Source organism: Pecten maximus, chromosome 7 (assembly GCF_902652985.1).
Source record: "Pecten maximus chromosome 7, xPecMax1.1, whole genome shotgun sequence".
In the NCBI taxonomy this organism is placed as follows: Eukaryota; Metazoa; Mollusca; class Bivalvia; order Pectinida; family Pectinidae; genus Pecten; species Pecten maximus.
In genome coordinates, this window is record NC_047021.1 from 40,522,083 (window position 1) to 40,542,461 (window position 20,379).

Sequence of the window (20,379 nt, forward strand, 5' to 3'; positions counted from 1 at the left end):
CCCGACACTTTAACACTAGCCCTCCATCTCTGGGTTGCGAGTTCGAAACCTACATGGGGCAGTTGCCAGGTCTTGACCGTAGGCCGGTGGTTTTTCTCCGGGTACTCCGGCTTTCCTCCACCTCCAAAACCTGGCACGTCCTTAAATGACCGTGGCTGTTAATAGGACGTTAAACAAAAACAAACAAACTGTTACTATGCTGATGTTGTGATATCTGTTGTTTACGTAGCGTGCTGCTCTTGATTTATTTTCTATTTGTTTACTTTGGTTTGTGTTTTGGGGGTCCCAAATGGAAGAGCAGTAGTCAAGTTTCGGTCTGACTGATGACTTATATATGTGTTCTTTTATATATGCTAAGTTTATTTTGATATGTTGCGTTTTCAGAAAACCTGAAGACCTATTTGCATTGGTTGAAACGTTGTTTATGTGTTTGTTCCTTCGAGATCTGTATTTAGAAGCAGAACACGCGCAGATGTATCATACAGCTTCATCAGCGCGTCATCTCGGTCTGTTGCAACATACCATAAACAGCACAGAAATGGGGTCAGATTTTAAGTTGTTTTCAGTTTCGAGGGAGACGAAAGAGAAAATGATTAGGAAATTTCATTAGAACATCAAACGCCGGAAAATCTAAAGCAGTTACGGATCGGGAATTATTTTCGCAAAATGTCTTGATTGTTTTGTTTCAATAGCAATACAAGTGTGATATTTCATCTAATATTCCCGGATATCCACTCAATATGTGACAGTGATTATTTAATTATATTTCTATTAGAAGATATATAAGCATATCAATACAAAAAAATAATTAATGTCAAAAATGGGTGTGAAATAAGATTTTTCTGAAATGGTATGTATTACCTTTCGACAAGCATTTCTTGACTATTCGTAAGCACGAGTAATATGAGTCTAAACATATCTCGCATTTGGCGCTGGTAAAGGGGTAATCTTTACTTCAGTTTTTTTTATGAAAACTATATTTTGGCTACATTTTAGTTGAAAAATATTCATTTGGATGAAATTTCAAGGACATGTGGCCAGATAAAGGATATGGATATACAGACGCAGACCAGGGGCCTAGGGAAAGCTCTTCAGAAATGAGAGTATCTTCATTTGCTTTATAAAAATTGTGAGCTTCTTCACCCTTGGGTTTCACGTTTCCCATTAAGGCCCTTGGGACTCATTTTTAGCTAAGATTCAGGTAATGCCACGCTGATTGAAGCATGGAATGTCAGGTGTCGACAAGCAATACCGAATAGCCCCTTCAGTATACATCCGAGGCTCAAACATAAGCAGCGTCTTAAAGCTGACAGTGCAAGTTAAAAGGCATCCAATTGACATTACAAAAAAAATACATGTACAGATTTCCTAAAATCGTTTCCGAGACATCCCCCAGATATGGTTGTGTCGTATCTAAGGACGGGCAGATATTTTTCTTTTTATACCCCGGCAACGAAGTTAGGGGGGGTATACTGGAATCAGGTCGTCCGTCCGTCCGTCCTTCCGTCTGTAGACGCATTTTGTCCGGACAACTCCTCCTAAACCGATGGGCCAATTCTGACGAAACTTCACACAAATATAGAGGACCATGTGTAGATGTGCATGCCACTTTCTTTTTTTTCAAAATTATGGTTGCTATGGCAACTGGTCACTATAAACAGGTTTTCTGATAAGAACCATAACTTATAAGTTTGTCCGGACAACTCCTAAACTAAATGGCCAATTTCAATGAAACTTCACACAAACATAGAGGACCATGTATAGATGTGCATGCCACTTTCTTTTTTTTTCAAAATTATGGTTGCTATGACAACTGGTCGATATAAACAGGTTTTCTGATAAGAACCATAACTTTAAGTTTGTCCGGACAACTTCTCCTAAATCGAAGGGCCGATTTCAATGAAACTTCACACTAATATAAAGGACCATGTGTAGATGTGCATGCCATTTTTTTTTTCAAAATTATGGTTGCTATGGCAACTGGTCACTTTAAACAGGTTTTCTGATGAGAACCATAACTTTAAGTTTGTCCGGACAACTCCTCCTAAACCGAAGGGCCGATTTCAATGAAACTTCACACCAATATAGAGGACCATGTGTAGATGTGCATGCCTCTTTATTTTTTTCTTCAAAATTATGGTTGCTATGGCAACTGGTCACTATATTACTGGGTTATCTTAGTTAGCCTCTAATTAACAGTTCCAATTCACCATTGACTCATGCAGATTGCAGGAGTATTAGTCAGCCATCCTGGCGACAGTTCTAGTTTGTTATGCGTAGATAAAACCAAGCCGCCGCTGCTATAAAAAGAAGATGCTTCGTCACACTTGCAATCTTGCTTTTTAACTTGCATTGTCAGCTTTAACAAAATATATATATAGGCCTTCTTCGAGCGCCTACTATAGAGACACTATGGTGATCTAACTCAGTTTGATAACATGTAATGCGCATGTGTAGAGAAACAAGCTGTTACGATGTGTATGTCTAATTGACTTTACTCAACAATTTGGCCCAAATACAACAACTAGACTTCGCTTGCGCATGCGTCATCATTTGAAGGCACGCCAGTGATTGGTTGATGTATATACGCATATGTTATAACATCAGATGGAACAGCCTGGCTGTAGTAAATAGTTGACGTTCGAAGTATGCCATAATGTATGCCATGCAGTATCTTAATAACGATGAAATGAAACTAAACCGGCGATCAACACTTATCGGCCAGAACACGATTCCTTCTCTCAATTGCGGCTAGGTACAATACTGTTTATTAGATCAGAAGTAAACTAGATAAATGGCAATATATAATATCACTTACCTGTCCGTGAATTGAGTTAAATCTTGTTTTCGATTTCATACGACACATTTTACATTATGGCATTACGCAATATTGATCACCCGATCGTACGAAACCAAACAACTGTATTTTAACTAAAATGCCAGAATGTTTTTCAAGGAAGACACAAACAAACTCTAATCTCATGTTGATGTCACCTCTGGGATATCAGCTTCCTGTCTGGCAGCCATCGTTATGTCTCGCTACATAATCGTATTACTGTCAATTACTCTTTAGTGCAAATAAAAGACATTTATACGTACATGTATATGTTATATGCAAATGGTACTAGTATATAGTTGATAATATTCGTTGGGATTTATATTCACGGTCAATTAACACAACGTGAAATAAAAACTCGGCGAATATTTACATAGATCTATAAAGAAATTGTACAAAGATCTGTTTCTGCAGAATGTCTCTCGGACGGTGTTGTGTGATTTTTCATACCGCGAAAATAATGAAAGCCTGAAACATTGCCCGTTAAAAAACTATACAGTATATCAATAGGCAATATTTTTATTGTGTTATGGTTGACTAGAGAAATTACCAAGATGGAAAATGTGTTCAAAGCTCTCTGCCTCTTCAGGGACTTAAACATCTCGGAAATCAATATGCATCATGCTTGCTAGGGTATGTACGATTGCTGATGACGGACATTATTGTGGATCGTCATTGCTGGTTGTGGACATTGCTGGTTGTGGACATTGTGGTGGTGGGGATTGCTGGTTGTGGACATAACTGTTGGTGGACATTACTGGTTGTGGACACTGCTGGTGGTGGGAATTGCTGGTTGTGGACATTGCTGGTTGTGGACATTGCTGGTTGTGAACATTGCTAGTTGTGGACATTGCTGGTTGTGGACATTGCTGGTTGTGAACATTGCTGGTTGTGGACATTGCTAGTTGTGGACATTGCTGGTTGTGAACATTGTTGGTGGTGGACATTGCTGGTTGTGAACATTGCTAGTTGTGGACATTGTTGGTGGTGGACATTGCTGGTTGTGAACATTGCTAGTTGTGGACATTGTTGGTGGTGGGAATTGCTGGTTGTGAACATTGCTAGTTGTGGACATTGTTGGTGGTGGACATTGCTGGTTGTGAACATTGCTGGTTGTGGACACTGCTGGTGGTGGACATTGTTGGTGGTGGACATTGCTGGTGATGTACACTGCTGGTTGTGGACATTGCTAGTTGTGGACATAACTGTGGGTGGACATTGCTGGTTGTAGATATAACTGGTGTTGGGCATTGCTGGTAGTGGACTTTGCTGGTTGTGGACATAACTGGTGGTGGTCATTGCTGGTTGTAGATATAACTGGTGGTGGACATTGCTGGTTGCAGACATAACTGGTGGTGGTCATTGCTGGTTGTTGATATAACTGGTGTTGGGCATTGCTGGTAGTGGACTTTGATGGTGTTGGACACTGCTGGTTGTGGACATTGCTGGTGGTGGACATTGCTGGTGGTGGACATTGTGGTGGTGGGAATTGCTGGTGGTGGACATTGATGGTGGTGGACATTGTTAGTTGTGGACATTGCTGGTTGTGGACATTGCTGGTGGTGGACATTGTTAGTTGTGGACATTGCTGGTGGTAGACATTGTTAGTTGTGGACATTGCTGGTGGTGGACATTTGTGGTTGTGGACATTGCTGGTTGTGGACATTGTTGGTGGTGGACATTGTTGGTTGTGGACATTGCTGGTTGTGGACATTGTTGGTTGTGGACATTGCTGGTTGTGGACATTGCTGGTGGTAGACATTGTTAGTTGTGGACATTGCTGGTGGTGGACATTTGTGGTTGTGGACATTGCTGGTTGTGGACATTGTTGGTTGTGGACATTGTTGGTTGTGGACATTGCTGGTTGTGGACATTGTTGGTGTGGACATTGCTGGTGGTGGACATTTGTGGTTGTGGACATTGCTGGTTGTGGACATTGTTGGTTGTGGACATTGCTGGTTGTGGACATTGTTGGTGTTGGACATTGCTAGTGTTGGACATTGTTGGTGGTAGAAATTGTTGGTGTTGGACATTACTGGTGGTGGACATTGTTGGTGGTAGACATTGTTGGTGGTGGACATTACTGGTGGTGGACATTACTGGTGGTGGACATTACTAGTGTTGGACATTACTGGTGTTGGACATTACTGGTGTTGGACATTACTGGTGGTTGACTTTGCTGGTTGTGGACATTGTTGGTGTTGGACATTACTGGTGGTGGACATTGTTGGTGGTAGACATTGTTGGTGGTGGACATTACTGGTGGTGGACATTACTGGTGGTGGACATTACTGGTGGTGGACATTACTGGTGTTGGACATTACTGGTGTTGGACATTACTGGTGGTTGACTTTGCTGGTTGTGGACATTGCTGGTGATGGACATTGCTGGTGGTGGACATTGTTGGTGGTAGATATTACTGGTTGTGGACATTGATTGGGTGGACATTGGTGGTAGACTTTATTCTCCTAGTTTCCCTGTATGTTACGTTTTAATATATTTGAATAGTGACAAAGTTGAGACCACACCAAATTAATAAGTTGTTCGTCGGGAATCCTACTCCTGAAATGTCCATGTCCAGAAAAAAAAATAAAACAAGTTTTGCCCCGCACCTCCGAAAAAATCGGCAAATCCGGATTTTTTTTTCTGTTTTTCGTCTTTTTCCTCGGTCATTTATAACACACATAGACGCTTGAAACACGAGTCGTGTAAGAGTCTCGTTGATTCAGATGAATAATAACAAAAAATGGATGACAGAATCAACAAGGGAAGACGAGATATCTGTCCACAACAAAATAAATAATATAAGAAACCGACTTCGGACGTACTTTTAGAATCAATATGGTGTTTTGATAGTAAATGTACATAGGGGCGCAGCTGCATAAATGTCTAACACAGTCATCGAAGCTAACGATGATGAAACTTTTTTCGATTTATTCATCCAGCCGATTAACACACGCAGCATCTGAAATGCCACTCGATAATCTGGAGAAGATTAGAATGTAAGCTACGTCTTTGAATCTTAAATCGATAGTAAGTGTCTTATAAAACCATGTCTCTGTCTGTATGAGCAAAGTTGAAATATAATTCTGTTGTTATATAATAATCAGTATTGTTTGCCGTCTATCTTTCAGGATGAATGTATGCAATTTTACTTTGAGATCTAGTATTGCAATTTATTATAATGTAGGCAATAGTCAAGAGTAACTTTTGTGGTTCATTGACTTCCTCTGTTCTGTTATGATATTACTCATTTTGTATATTTCACTGCATTAAATATGATTTAAAAATGTAGCTCGATGATAGTTTATTTTAAGTATGCGGGATGGATGGAAAATGGGTTGTTTGAGTCAACTATTTAATATTTCACATTTGTGAATTCTTCAAAAACATTCCTCTCATTCATCAATATTCTGCTTTTTTTACATGGAATTTTGTTGTTGTTATTAAATGTCTTATTATTATTTTTTTTTACAAATGACACAAGTATAATTTTATCAAGGAATAGTATGTCAATAAATAGTTTTAGGATTTTTTTTAAAATGCAAATCATTATTTTTTTTTTTAAAGTTATTTGTTCATGAATTCTGGATTATTATAGAAGTTAACTTAACAAAAATGTGGGGAATAAAAATATCGCTCGCACGACATCAGGACTCTTAGCCTCTTCAAATCTCCCTTCTATTTTTCCAATTTCCCACAGAACAACTCATAATTTGGCATGGCCTGATAATACTCTCATGTTTTCTTCACATTTCATTGAAATACTGGAAAATATTGGAAATCGGATATTTCTTGAATTTTCGTTCAATTGGACCTCCCCATCCAAATGTTTCCATTTCTTACTGTGTATTATCCTAATATTAGTTTCCTTTGTCGCCCAATAGGCTCCTTATCACCACAACCTTATACTAAGCGAACAAAGCAGCTGTATGGTTTCATTTTGATTGTTTGACTCTATCAAACGCTCAATCTGCATTGAAAGGTGTATTTCGTGCAATGTGTTAAGATTTAGCTACGTTAACACTGATACGCTTGAAGAAATTCGCTTGATGTTATGCTTTTATCCATTCCTTTTATTCCTCACAAAAAAGGTCGAATGCGAAAATATCTTTTTTCATCATTTCAAAGACGCTGTAATTTAATCACTTTTCTGAGGTTGAACATTGCGATTACTTGTTCATTTTGAGTTTCATCATCGACAATTGACGTCTTGAAACCTTTTAAGGAAATGGATTCGCCCTAGAGTAGAATGGGTAACTTTTTGTAATATTGTTATGGTTTCTATCACATTATTATATTTGAAAAAGATTCATTCAATTAGGTTTGTCATCTTTGAAGTACTAGAGATTCGACTCATTATATTACTAAGCAAACGTCACTGTATTTGGTCATAACAAGGGAAAAATAATCTCAGATGTTTTAAATATCAATCCCTTTGATTGAATTGAGGATGCCTTCTTTAATCTATAATATCTCGTTATATCCTCTCCTAGATGAATTGAATCATGTGCTATCTCGGATATGCGATTAAATAGCACGCGATATTAATGAGCACTTACACGATAGGAACAAAACATTATTTCCTGTCTTTACGCCGTGGGCAATATTGTCTTTACAACTGAAGATCTCATTTGTAGGTTTTCTAGGAAAGCCAGGGCATCTGGAAAAGGGGATTATCTGTGTTTTGGTTAACATAGATGCGTACACACTCTGGGTTGCGGTTTCATCTCACCTGCCCAAAAGGCAAATCAGCGTATGTCGTGCCGCGGCGTCCGTCCGCCCGCCCACTCGTTCGTCCGTCCGCTGTCCATCTTTTCCTTATAAACAACTTTTTCTCAATAAGCTAAAGGCCCAGAGACCTCACATTGTGCCTGTAACATGCTTGGATAAAGGACTATCAAGTGTGCTCAAATGAACAGGTGTCAAGTATACTAAATGTATTCAAACGACTTCGTTCTCAATAATCAAGAATCACAGGGGCATGATATAGGGCCTGTATCATGCTAAGGGTGAAAAGCTACCAGATGTTAAAATGGATAATCTTGACTTCCATTCAAGGTCACAGGGGTCAAATATGTTAAGATGTTTAGACAACTTCTTAATAACCAAGGGGCCGCGGTGGCCGAGTGGTTAAGATGTCCCGACACTTCATCACTAGCCCTCCAACTCTGGGATGCGAGTTCGAAACCTACGTGGGGCAGTTGCCAGGTACTGACCGTACACTTGTGGTTTTTCTCCGTGTACTCCGGCTTTCCTCCACCTCCAAAACCTGGCACGTCCTTAAATGACCCTGGCTGTTAATAGGACGTTAAACAAACCAAACCTTAATAACCAAGATACTAAATGACCTGATATTTAGCGAGGCTGGAATGAAAGGCTACAATGTTAATCGAAGCTTATAAAACTCGCTTCCTGTTATATTTGAATCAAGTGGTTACATGTATCAGGTAAGCATCAGTATAAATGACCTAGAGCAGGTAAGCGATACAGGCCCATTTGGCCTCTTTTTATTTACTGGTATACATACGTGGCTAGTTATATATATCACATTGTTGGTATCTCTCAAAATCCTATTCAGATGATTGACAAATTATATAAACAACAGGGCACTTCTGTGCTACCAGTCCGAGACACTCCGGAAACCAATGATTATTGCCAAAACTATTGGAATTCGTTTGTATAAATCAATTTAGAAATATGCAGATTAATTCAATTTTTTTCAATATGCTTAAAAAAAGCTAGATTTTACTTATCGTAGGCTATATAGGATACCAACAACAACGTAAATCCGTTTTAGATTAAAAATAGATAAATAAATTAATATGTATTTCTAAAAAAACAACAAAAAAAAACAAAAAACAAAAAAAAACAACACACAAAAAAAAAAAAAAAAAAAAAATAAGTTGTAGGTGATGTATACTTTTTATTGAAACAGACTGTACATGCATCTTACTTTTGTCTATGTAAACTCGTGTTCCTGTCCTGGATCCAGTCCTGTAGCTATACTTTACTTGGTGGGTCACACATCCATTGTGTACATCAATTAAGCCATTTCCTCAAATTAGTGAGATTTATATAGTCAGTTTTCTCTGTAAAAATGAACAGTTTCCTCAAGAGATAAACTACAGACGACGGGCACTGTATCCTGTTTGTAAGGTGGCTCGTGACAGATGGCAAACTAATCCTCCCTCACAAGCCCCGTCTACGACATCTCAAGATGCCCGCCATGACCATTATCGTCATTCCAGTTCCGGTTTCGGTTCCGCCTCCACTTCCGGTCACGATACGAGACGGCGCGCACGCGATCAGAACAGATAGGGAGACATCACAACAGGTCAACTTGATCACAGTGACTCGTATAGTGCGAACACAAGAACACGCTGTACATAGGTGTAATATACTTGCAATTTTTTTATGTAATGTGCGGTCGAGTAATATGTTAAATGGCTGAGAAATGAGCAAGGCCGGAAAAAAGGCAGCACTATTTTATAAAAGTGGTTTGAAGTGGTATTGAAAACAAAGAGAGAACAATTAGCATTCCTTTGTTTCTTTGTTACCAGATTAGGGCACTGCTTTGGCGCTTTTCACATCATAAGGAAAAAAAATGAGCAAAGGCTGACATGTTTACAGAAACATATATTGTTAGTGAGCAAATACGATAAAATGCATTGTGGTATAAAAAAGCATACTTGTGGTTTCATTTCAATTTTCGTAAAATTACTTGCGGTTGTAATTTAGATTGCTTTGGATTCCAAAAATCCATAAAGTGCCGTTAGAGCAAAGATATTTTGTTGACTTTGTCATTTTGTGATATGGAATATCTTCCTGGATACATTTAACCATGTTTCTACATGTGTAATTATCGGTATTGCCAATCCATAGCAATGTTCAGAAGTTATCTCGCATCGATTTATCATCCAGATATTGCCCTCCGATACAGATGTTTTGTTACTGAGAGAGAAAACAGCCAAATTAAGTAATCAGTCATTTTATGATGATAACGATATCTACGTGAACGATTAGGTGAAGGCACTAATGACAATATCGTAATCGAAGACAGTGAAACGGAAAAGAGCAAATAAATGAATGTCTGTTTAATGACGCTGCTTGCCTTACTATTTTCCACAGTTTGCACAAGTAGTACTCGATTGATTGTCAGATATGCATGGGCTTGAAGTCAGGAGGACTTCGTTTTCAACCTCAATTTCTAAACTGATATCCTATAACGATCCCATATTCAGAAATTAATCATGCTTTCAATTTATAAACACAATATATAATTACATCACTGCGCATAGGAGCTGTTGTTAGCTTGTGTTTATTTCTTGTTGTTTTGAAGAGGTACCGAAGCAAAAGGCGAAACTGAAGAACAGCACCAATCAGTATCAAACCTACGGGTAGTTTAATTTATGAGTTTCCGAGTAAACTTCATTAATAGACTTAATTCAATATGGAACCTTTATATTTCGATAAATAAAATTTAAAAGTAGAGTTTGTGATCATTCGATGATCGCAAAACACTTACACAAAACCGCACATCATATTACCGATTACTGTTTCCATAAAGTGTCCGTGTTCATTTTTACCCAGACCAACAGTAGTGCATCTCCGTGGTTTGGAGTATATACACCAGTGTCATTGGAGGACGAACAATGTGAAAGAATTTCTAGAAACTGTTTTTTCTTATCTGTGCAGGCTTTACAATCTGTATTATCCAGAGAGGATAATTTGTTTTTAGATTCATAGAGCCAAACGTTATAATGTTGAAAGAAATTCCATAACCCAAACTATTTTGAAATGCCAGTTTCCAGTATATCGAAAACATTTCATTCCACAGTAAAAGCATTGCACTTAAGTATTGTTCCATTGTACCTTGGACGAACACATTACAAGAGAAAACGTTCTGGAGCACAACACAGTGTTTTACGAATCATTATTTTTTTGCAGTCAGGCGATTGCCAGGCGACTGTCATACCTTACGGTACATATAGCTTTATTCCTAAGAGTTCTGAACTCAAGCTCCAGAGAAGAAAAGGTGGAACTATTTGAAGTTCGTGAGCAAAGCCTTGCCTGATTGTTACAAACTTGGCACAGTAGGACCTTTTCCTGGCAGCGATAATGATGCGAAAATTACAAAAGCCATCATGGATAAAAATGACAATGCCGTTGATGATCGAAGGTTTAAGGATGTTTTGCCAGATTTGAAATCACTTGGTTTGACAACATAGATGTTATCTTATCTAAAAACTGGACAGGCTTAACATGACGACTTGCAAGCTAACATTGAGAGATCCATAACTAAATCCAGATAGGTAGTGGAGTCATATCACGGACGCTGCAAGCAATGGCTGGTTTTAAACACAACTTGTCTCCAACTATTCCATTGATGTCATCGAGGCATTCGTTAGAATAGTAATAGCCTGTCTGAATAAATCCGAGGACTCATATATGTAAGAACACGAGAGCAAGACGCAAAGGAAAGAGCGCTGACTGACAAAATAGAGCGCCTTAGTGTTCATAACACCTCAGCTCAGTGTGTGGAAAATGAGCCAGGTCCTACCAGAGGGGTCAAGTCACTATTTGTCAAACTAGATGTAACTTTGGATGATTGGGACTTTCAAAAATTTGACATTGAATACCTTCGGACAATCTCCTCTGGCACATACCAAAAGTCACTGGCAGCTGGTTACATCAGTGAGCACCTTGGTGATGATGATGACTATGAGAACTGGATCAATCGGCACTCATGGGATATTGTACGATGTCAGACCCACTCGTGGCATAAGAGGAGTGTAAAGTACTATTTTTGGATGCAGCATGACAGCTCCGACACCATTTATCCGATAAAGGATTAGTTTTGCCGGTGTCCTACTGGACAGAGAACCATGGGGGTTTGTGCCCACGTTGCCAGTATCATACACTATTTATGGGTACTAAATGCATTATGAAACAAGTAAAGCTTTGCATCGAAAAGTCGGAAGGTTTAAGACTAACCTCAAGTAATGTCGACTTGGCTACCAACCGTCATCTTCCAGGTATTAGGTATGGTCGACTGGGACAATAAGAACTATGATATAGACCAACACTGACATGGGCAATCAGATTTTAGAGGAAGCCATATTGGGATCCATATCAGGTTTAATGTGTAAATCATAATAAACTATCATTTAGCGTTCTTGTCAGCAAATTGGTTCAGCAGTTGTAAGACCATTACATATTTGGGGTTATCGGGAACATGGCGGCCATATTGAAATTGGAAATTTCACTTAAGTTGATTGTATGTGTAGGTGTCAGTCTCTGTGTACTAATGAAACCAAGTATAAATATCTTATTCCATTTCACTTTACAATATTTCAATGTAAAACGGATTTTCCCCTATGCTCACTTTTCTTTTAAAAATTACATTACAATATTTTCAATCGATTTTTATTACTTTGCGCAATACTCCTAATAACCATTTTTGGGCAATTTATTTAATTCTGTTCGTAGATGAACATAATTACGAATGGACGGCAATAGGAAGTTCAGAAAATTTTGCTTAATTTAAAAAGGAGCATGTTCTTCCTAAAAAATCAATCACATTCTTATCTCCTGTATCTAATGTATTCAAAATAATAACTTCTTGATTGTATATATGAAATCTAACAGATGTTATTATCAGCATGTTTATGTTTATTTTTCTCAAATATAAAGAATTGATATTGTAGAATTTTCCCCGAATCGAATACATTTTTTTTAAAATTATTTTGGACATAAAAAAATAAATTTTATTCTTACTCATGTACACGTTTGGAATACTTCTTCCTAAACGTAGGACTACTGAGGCTACTAATAGCACATACAAGTTATCGTATTTGCTTCTTAGGCCATTTTGAAATCTCACCTTCAAAAATATTGAATTTATATTGAACTGCTGTTTATAATTCTTAATGCAGATGATACAACTATGATGTATGAATCGGCTAAAAAACTCCTAACAACTCTGAATACATTTAAATTATATTGTAATAGATGGAAGCTGGATATCAATACAAATATAATGAAAATTATATTTAAAAAAAAGAAAGTGTCAATCAAATTGTCATTTTACAATATTGAACGAGGGAATAAGCGGTTTTGGAATCATTTTCCTATTTCGGGGTTAAAATAAAATAAGAGATATCCCTCTACTGGCAGACATTCAATTATAATGTACCCGATTTTGTATCCGTCGTATCAACAATACTTTTGTATTCATTAGAAGAAATGGGCTTTGAAAATGTCATCATCATCATCATCATCATCATCATCATCACCACCACCACCACCACCAACACCATCATCATCATCAGCATCGAATCAGAATCATCATCACCACCACCACCACCACCACCATCATCATCATCATCATCACCACCACCACCACCACCACCACCACCATCATCATCATCATCATCATCATCATCATCACCACCATCACCACCACCACCACCACCACCACCACCATCACCACCACCACCACCACCACCATCATCATCATCACCATCATCACCACCACCACCATCATCATCATCATCATCATCATCATCATCATCATCATCATCACCACCACCACCACCACCATCATCATCATCATCACCACCACCACCACCACCACCACCACCACCACCACCACCACCACCACCACCACCATCATCATCATCATCATCACCACCACCCACCACCACCACCACCACCACCACCACCACCACCACCACCACCATCATCATCATCATCATCATCATCATCATCACTGAATGTTTAACTTAAAACAGATAAAAGGAATTCTGGAGTTAAAATGGTTAAAGAATGTTCAGAATATATTGATAGAAACTAGTTGGAATTGTATCTACTTACTGTTAAACAAAGTTAAAAAAAAATGAAAAAAATAAATTAATGAACAATGTTCTCTTCAGGAGGATCTACTCATATTCTATCTATAAAAGACAGTTTGTACTTCATTATTATTGCTTAATATTGAACCTCAAATATGAGCTTAGCTATAGAAACTGGAAGATGGATTGGAATACACAAAGAAAAGAGAACTTGTTATCTATGTTTTAATGGTATGATTGACGATTATTTGAATGTGAACATGCAACCAGACAATATTTCAATTTCAAATTACTACTTGCAAACTCTAGCCTTGTCAAAATGCATGGACTATTTACCATATATAATGTGAAGGTTTTATCAAATGTCTGGAAATTTCTACAAAATCTGAAAAGCTGTCGGATTTATATATCGTTAGTTAATCATTGTAGAATCTGTTCTTTATTACAGTTGTATTTTGCTATCGGCAAAGTGTACATGCATTTGATATTAAGAGCCATCTTGTCTCATGCTCTGATTGACTGAGTGAGAAATAAAAAAAATATGAACATCTAAGATTGCGAGTTAAACTTGGGTTAATGCACAGAAAACGGATATTGTGTTAAATTGTTTATGCAAAATTTATGACTCCTGCAGTGTAGTTAAACATTGTATAAAGTTCACATATAGAAGTCAGAATAATTCTTAGCTGTAATTCACATAAAAGAATTTGTAATTCCTGTGGTTATATGTTAAAAATGGTAGATTCTATAGATGAAGCTCAACGGGAAATGCTATATGGAAGTTAAAAGGAAAACAATTTGGGAGACTCCGGTAATGTCCAAGGTGGGTGACCGGTATGATTTAGACGTGTCAAAGAATGGAATATACAATCTATATTTTAGATAAAAAAAAGGACATAATTAGATTGAACAAGCTTGTTAACTCTAGTGCACTATGAGTGTCAACTCAAGTGCACTACGATGTTAACTCTATTGCGCTAAGATGTTTACTCCAGTACACTACAGTGTTAACCCCAGAGAACTACAGTGTAAGCTCAAGTACACTACAGTTTCAACTCCAGTGCACTTCAGTGTTAACTCTAGTGAACAACAGTGTTAACTCCAGTGCTCTATAGTGTTAACTCTAGTGTACTATAGTGTTAACTGCAGTGTACTCGTGTTATTTACAGAACACTACAATGTTTACTTAGTACACTTCATTGTCTACTTCAGTGCATTAGACTACCAAAGTATAGTTTGCCCCCAAATGTATTTGGGGAATAAAATGGATGACCTTGACCTTCAAGGTTAAATATGCTAAACGCTTTAAACAGATTCTTCTTGATTACCAAAAGGCCCAGAGACCCAATATTACGTCTGAAGCATGCTGGGATGAAGGCTACCGAATTTGTTTAAATTGATGACCTTGACCTTTATTCAACGTCACAGGGGTTAGATATGCCAAAATCGTTTAACATCTTTTTCTTGATAACCAAATGGCCCAGACACCCAATATTACGTCTGTAGCATGCTGGGATGAAGGCTACCAAGTTTGTTTAAATGGATGACCTTGACCTTCATTCAAGGTCACAGGGATAAAATATGCTAAAATCTTTAAACATCTTCTTCTTAATACCCAAGAGGCCCAGATACCTGATATTGGGTTTGTAGCATTTTTGGGTAAAGGACTATAACGATTGCTCAAATAAATGACCTTAACCTTCATTCAAGGTCACAGAGGTTAATATGTTAAAATATATCAAAACTCATGTGACTGTTAAGCTCATCGACTTCTTGTTTTCAGTATATTTCTGAAAAAAATATCGTGTGAGGGATACTTGGATAAATATACGTTGTAGATGCATAAACTGCTTCATTTTACCAATCAGAAAGCGTAGTTACCTAAATATCGTATCTTACAGATCAGAGTTGGGATCCATTCAGGGCCCGTTGTGGCAGGAGTTGTGGGATTAAAGATGCCTAGGTACTGTCTGTTTGGGGACACTGTCAACACGGCGTCACGGATGGAGAGTCACGGAATCCCCGGTAGGATTCATGTTAGTCCAACAACCTACAGGTAAGTTATATGTATAAAACAACTTATCCACTGTGTGCTATGTACGTAACGATATACTTGTAAAATATTATGAAACTAGGTATTCTACTACGCAAGGTTAATTAATTTTATAAATCCTGTCGATGTCGAGCACTGTATAATTAGTAATTTTCGCAAGACATTTAATTTCGCTTTCCTCTCGATCATTCAATATTATTAATACTAAACGAATATTTGTATATATATATAAATGTATAGAAGTAGCATCAAAGACGAGCACAAGAAGGATGAAACAGCTTTATGATCCCTAACATCACTGACGAGTCCTAGAAGGACGATATAGCTGTATGATGTCTTTAACATCACTGACAAGTCCTAGAAAGATGAAACAGCTGTATGATGTCCCTAACATCACTGACGAGTCCTAGAAGGACGAAACGACTGTCTGATTTCCCTAACCTCACTGACGAGTCCTACATGTAGAAGGACGAGATAGCTGTATGATGTCCATAACATCACTGACGAGTTATAAAAGGACGAAACAGCTGTATGATATCCCTAACATCACTGACTGGTTCTAGAAGGACGAAACAGCTGTATGATGTCCATAACATCACTGACTGGTTCTAGAAGGACGAAACAGCTGTATGATGTCCATAACATCACTGACGAGTCCTAGAAGGATTAAACAACTGTATGATGTCCCTAACATCATTGACATGTCCTAGAAGGACGAATCAGCTGTATGGTTTTCCTAACATCATTGACATGTCCTAGAAGGACGAAAAGGCTGTATTTTTCCCTAACATCACTTACTGGTCCTAGAAGGACGAAACAGCTGTATGATGTCCCTAAAATCACTGACGAGTCCTTAAAAGATGCATAAGAGATGTGATAATGATTAATTCATGTTTGACCCTTCTCTATCTATTTCTCAATTTATATTGAGGGAGCCTAAAGTTGGCACCGAGTTCGAGTTCCTAGTTCCGTTTTGCTTAAACGGAACTCGGAACCAACTGCAGGCTCCCTTATATTGAAAGGTGTTTTGTACATTATTGCGGTCATTTTATTACATCAAATGATGATTTAAACCACTTGAAATATATATATATATATATATATAGTTTTCTTCCTCGACAATTTTGGTATTGCCAGGGTGTATTTATATCAAAATTTATTTAAATCGAAATCAAAACCACACTTAATGATGGTATTGATTAATAGGTATCATTGGTAGTTGTATACATGTACGTTTTTGCTCAAGTTGAAAGTACAAATGAGTACAAATAAGGATGTATTGTAGTCTAATTAGGAAACTGTTTAGAATCAATGGCACAAGGATTTTCTTGAACTCCAAAAATCCTTTGATTAATCTTTAACATCCATTCCTAAAAATGGTTCTTCTGTCAAAACGTTTGCTTTATCCTCTATATACACAAAACTTGCTCATCCGAAACTTAAGAAACCCGTTCGTTCTCTTGTGATGAGAGCTTTATTTTCGAAGGAAGGCGAACGGCGTTGCAAGCATATAAGCATGAGCTATACAGGAGCGGGTTTCGTTAAAGCACACGACAATGGCCCACATAAAATACACCAAAGATGAAATAGTGAGAATTATTGAAATTCTCATCGACCATATCTTTATTGAGCTTGCTAACCAGATCTTCAAATAAACGTTTGGCCGTCCCATGAGAACAAATATGGTCTATTTGTTGGTCGACTTGTTTTTTGTTTACATGCGAGGCTGATTATATTGAGCTTATCGAAACAGGTGACAGAGACCTTGCGAAGTCCTTCAATCTCATCTTAATGTGTATTGACGGTGTGCCATCTTACCTGTAAAATAACAACAGCCTTATTGACCATGTCGATCAGATATATCACGTAGAAATTAAAGTCACTACAGACATCAGCTGCTCACCTCGATGAAAAGGTCACACGACACAAGGGACATTTATGTCTTTCAGACATTTTCTATTTTTTTTTTTTTTTTTTTTACGTCTCTCACTTCCTATTACATGTACGAAGTTCAAGGTAGAACTTTGACAGGCTGCCATCAAGAAGTCCATTAGAAACGTCTTGATCCAGTTATGATACGTTTCCCTCTAGATATTTAACAATCAGTCTGCCATTGTTGATCTTTGTCGTATGCAAGCGAATATTCCATTAGCCTCTTGATATCCAGCATTCGGCAAGGTCAGAAAAATGACAACTCAGTCTGCCTTTTTCCATCATGGGAATGTAAGGCACAGTAGGGTGTATTCGAGTGAAACGCAAGTGGTGTGTTCGTCTAGACATGCACGCGTTTAAGTCAAAACCTATTTGTAGAAACCACCTTCTGCCTAATCAAATCAAACTGAAAACAATGCTTCAACATTACTGTAAACTACCTATTAATATCAGATTATAAAATATTTCTCGTAAACATAAGCTTATATTGTGTATCCATCGCCTACAGATATGTTATTTAGCCATCTGAACAAATAAGTTCATAGCTTTAGCAGGTGTATTTCCCCAAGTAGGCGAGTTCACCGCGGTAAAAGTGAACAAATTTAGCGGTACTATGAACATTTTGCGCTGATAGCATTGCGCTTAATCATTATTGTGCAAATCAAATAGTTTCTATATCGTTTTGAACTACTTTCTATGCGCCAAGAGGATCGCCATAGCTTAGTCGGTTAGAGCGCCGGACTCATCACTCTCAGGTGAAGATCCGAGATAAAGGTTCCACGATCCCTACCCGTATCGGTTTGTGTTATCTCGAGAAGCTAAGAAAAGGGGCCGAACTGTGCTGTCATGATGTACGTAAGGGGATTACCTACAAAATCCGTGATAAACTTTTCATTTTATTACTTATACTCTGGGTTGGCTTTAACACAAAGCTCATAACTTAAGCAATCAAAAAAAAAAAAAAAATTAGAAATTTTTCAATATTTTCGCCAGAACAAAAATTGAGCGTAATTCTGTAACCTGCCTTTAACATTTATACTGTACCTTTACGATATTTAGACATACGTACTATTTACTTATTATGAAATCACATTATGCATCATTTATATTCAGCAACTTCCTTTTTAAAATAATGGTTATATAAAACCTTAATAGTGTTTTCTGAAATATCTTTTATATATGTTGTCGATTATTCAGTTTTAAATCATTAAATGTTAAGACGTTGGTGTGTAATGATAAAAGGAGCCTAATATGTCATATGATGGATGTTTTATGAGCTAGTACGCCTGCACTCATGCCTCATGTGTCTCTAATAATATAATAATAATAATAAGTTGTATGTATGGAGAAGAGCCCGTAAGTTATAAGAAGGGAGTGACGTCACGTGGCTCCTGGTCAGTCGACTATTTTTTTGCTCAGCAAAATTCTCCAAAGTTCACTTATTTTGAGATGGCTTTAAAAGCTGTTGTTTGGTACTGTTTGGTGTGATAGAACAACCAGACTGAATATTGGACACTTTTTGGAAATGTCTAGAAAGTGTTATTTGAGGCCGCCTTATATTCTGAACATGGACTGAAAACGCCACAGTGGCTACTACTCACGGCATACTATATGTAGCTACACGTATACCCGGATCCTACCCGATAACTTATACGTATTTGGACTTTTAGCTATACATTTGTAAGAACTGTCATCTTAACCATGCCTGGATCCGATAAACCTCATACTGGTGTGTCGACAAGAGGGAACTCGACCAGTAAAGATAGACGACAAAGTGGATTTGGTAGTGAGGGCAGAGAACGAAAGAGTTGAAGATCGTTTGGATGAACTTCTTTCCTCCGTGCTCACTCGGGATTACCTTGATATGAAGATCTCACAACTGAAGGCTGACATATGTACCGAGAATAAAGAAATCACAGATCGCCTTGAGGGGAGAATTATGGAGCTGGAGTCGGACAATTACGATCTTCGGAAAGCAGTGGAAAGTCTGGAAGGTGAAATCGCTAGATTGCATGCAGCTAGAGAAAGGACAGAAAACAAACTCAACGATCTTGAGCAACACGGGAGAAAAGAGTCTCTTAGGATTATGGGTCTAGAAGATCCATCGGATAAAGAAACAGTAGAGAAATGTGTTGGGAAAATTGTTGATTTTGTGACGGACAAACTCAGTGTACCTCTCATGAAGGATGAGATCAGCATTGCGCATAGACTTGGACATTTTAACCGTGATAAACCAAGGAACGTTATTGTGAAATTCAACACAAGGAGAAAGAAACACGAAATCATTCGCGCGCGCAGAAAACTTAAAAATACCAGGTATGTCATATTCGAGGACCTTACCAGAGACAATCAGCGCATTCTGAAGGACGCATTTCAGTTGGAGTGCGATAAAAACACTTACAGTGTGGACGGGTAATTATTCAATATTTTCGCCGGAACAAAAATTGAGCGTAATTCCGTAGCCTGCCTTTAACATCCATACTGTACCTGCATCATTTATATTCAGCAACTTCCTTTTTAAAATAATGGTTATATAAAACCTTAATAGTGTTTTCTGAAATATCTTTTATATATGTTGTCGATTATTCAGTTTTAAATCATTAAATGTTAAGACGTTGGTGTGTAATGATAAAAGGAGCCTAATATGACATTTGATGGATGTTTTATGAGCTAGTACGCCTGCACTCAAATTAAAAGTCTCA

The 20,379-nt window shown here is 37.8% G+C and overlaps 1 protein-coding gene across 1 annotated transcript in view; it reads left to right on the top strand.

Annotated features, from left to right (window-relative positions):
* The window catches only part of LOC117330842 (guanylate cyclase soluble subunit beta-2-like), a 77,391-nt gene that overhangs the window by 52,317 nt on the left and 4,695 nt on the right, over window positions 1-20,379 (top strand). The window contains exon 11 of the mRNA XM_033889367.1: window positions 15,594-15,748. Coding sequence (XP_033745258.1) covers window positions 15,594-15,748 — 155 coding nt within the window. The remainder of the gene's footprint in view (window positions 1-15,593; window positions 15,749-20,379) is intronic.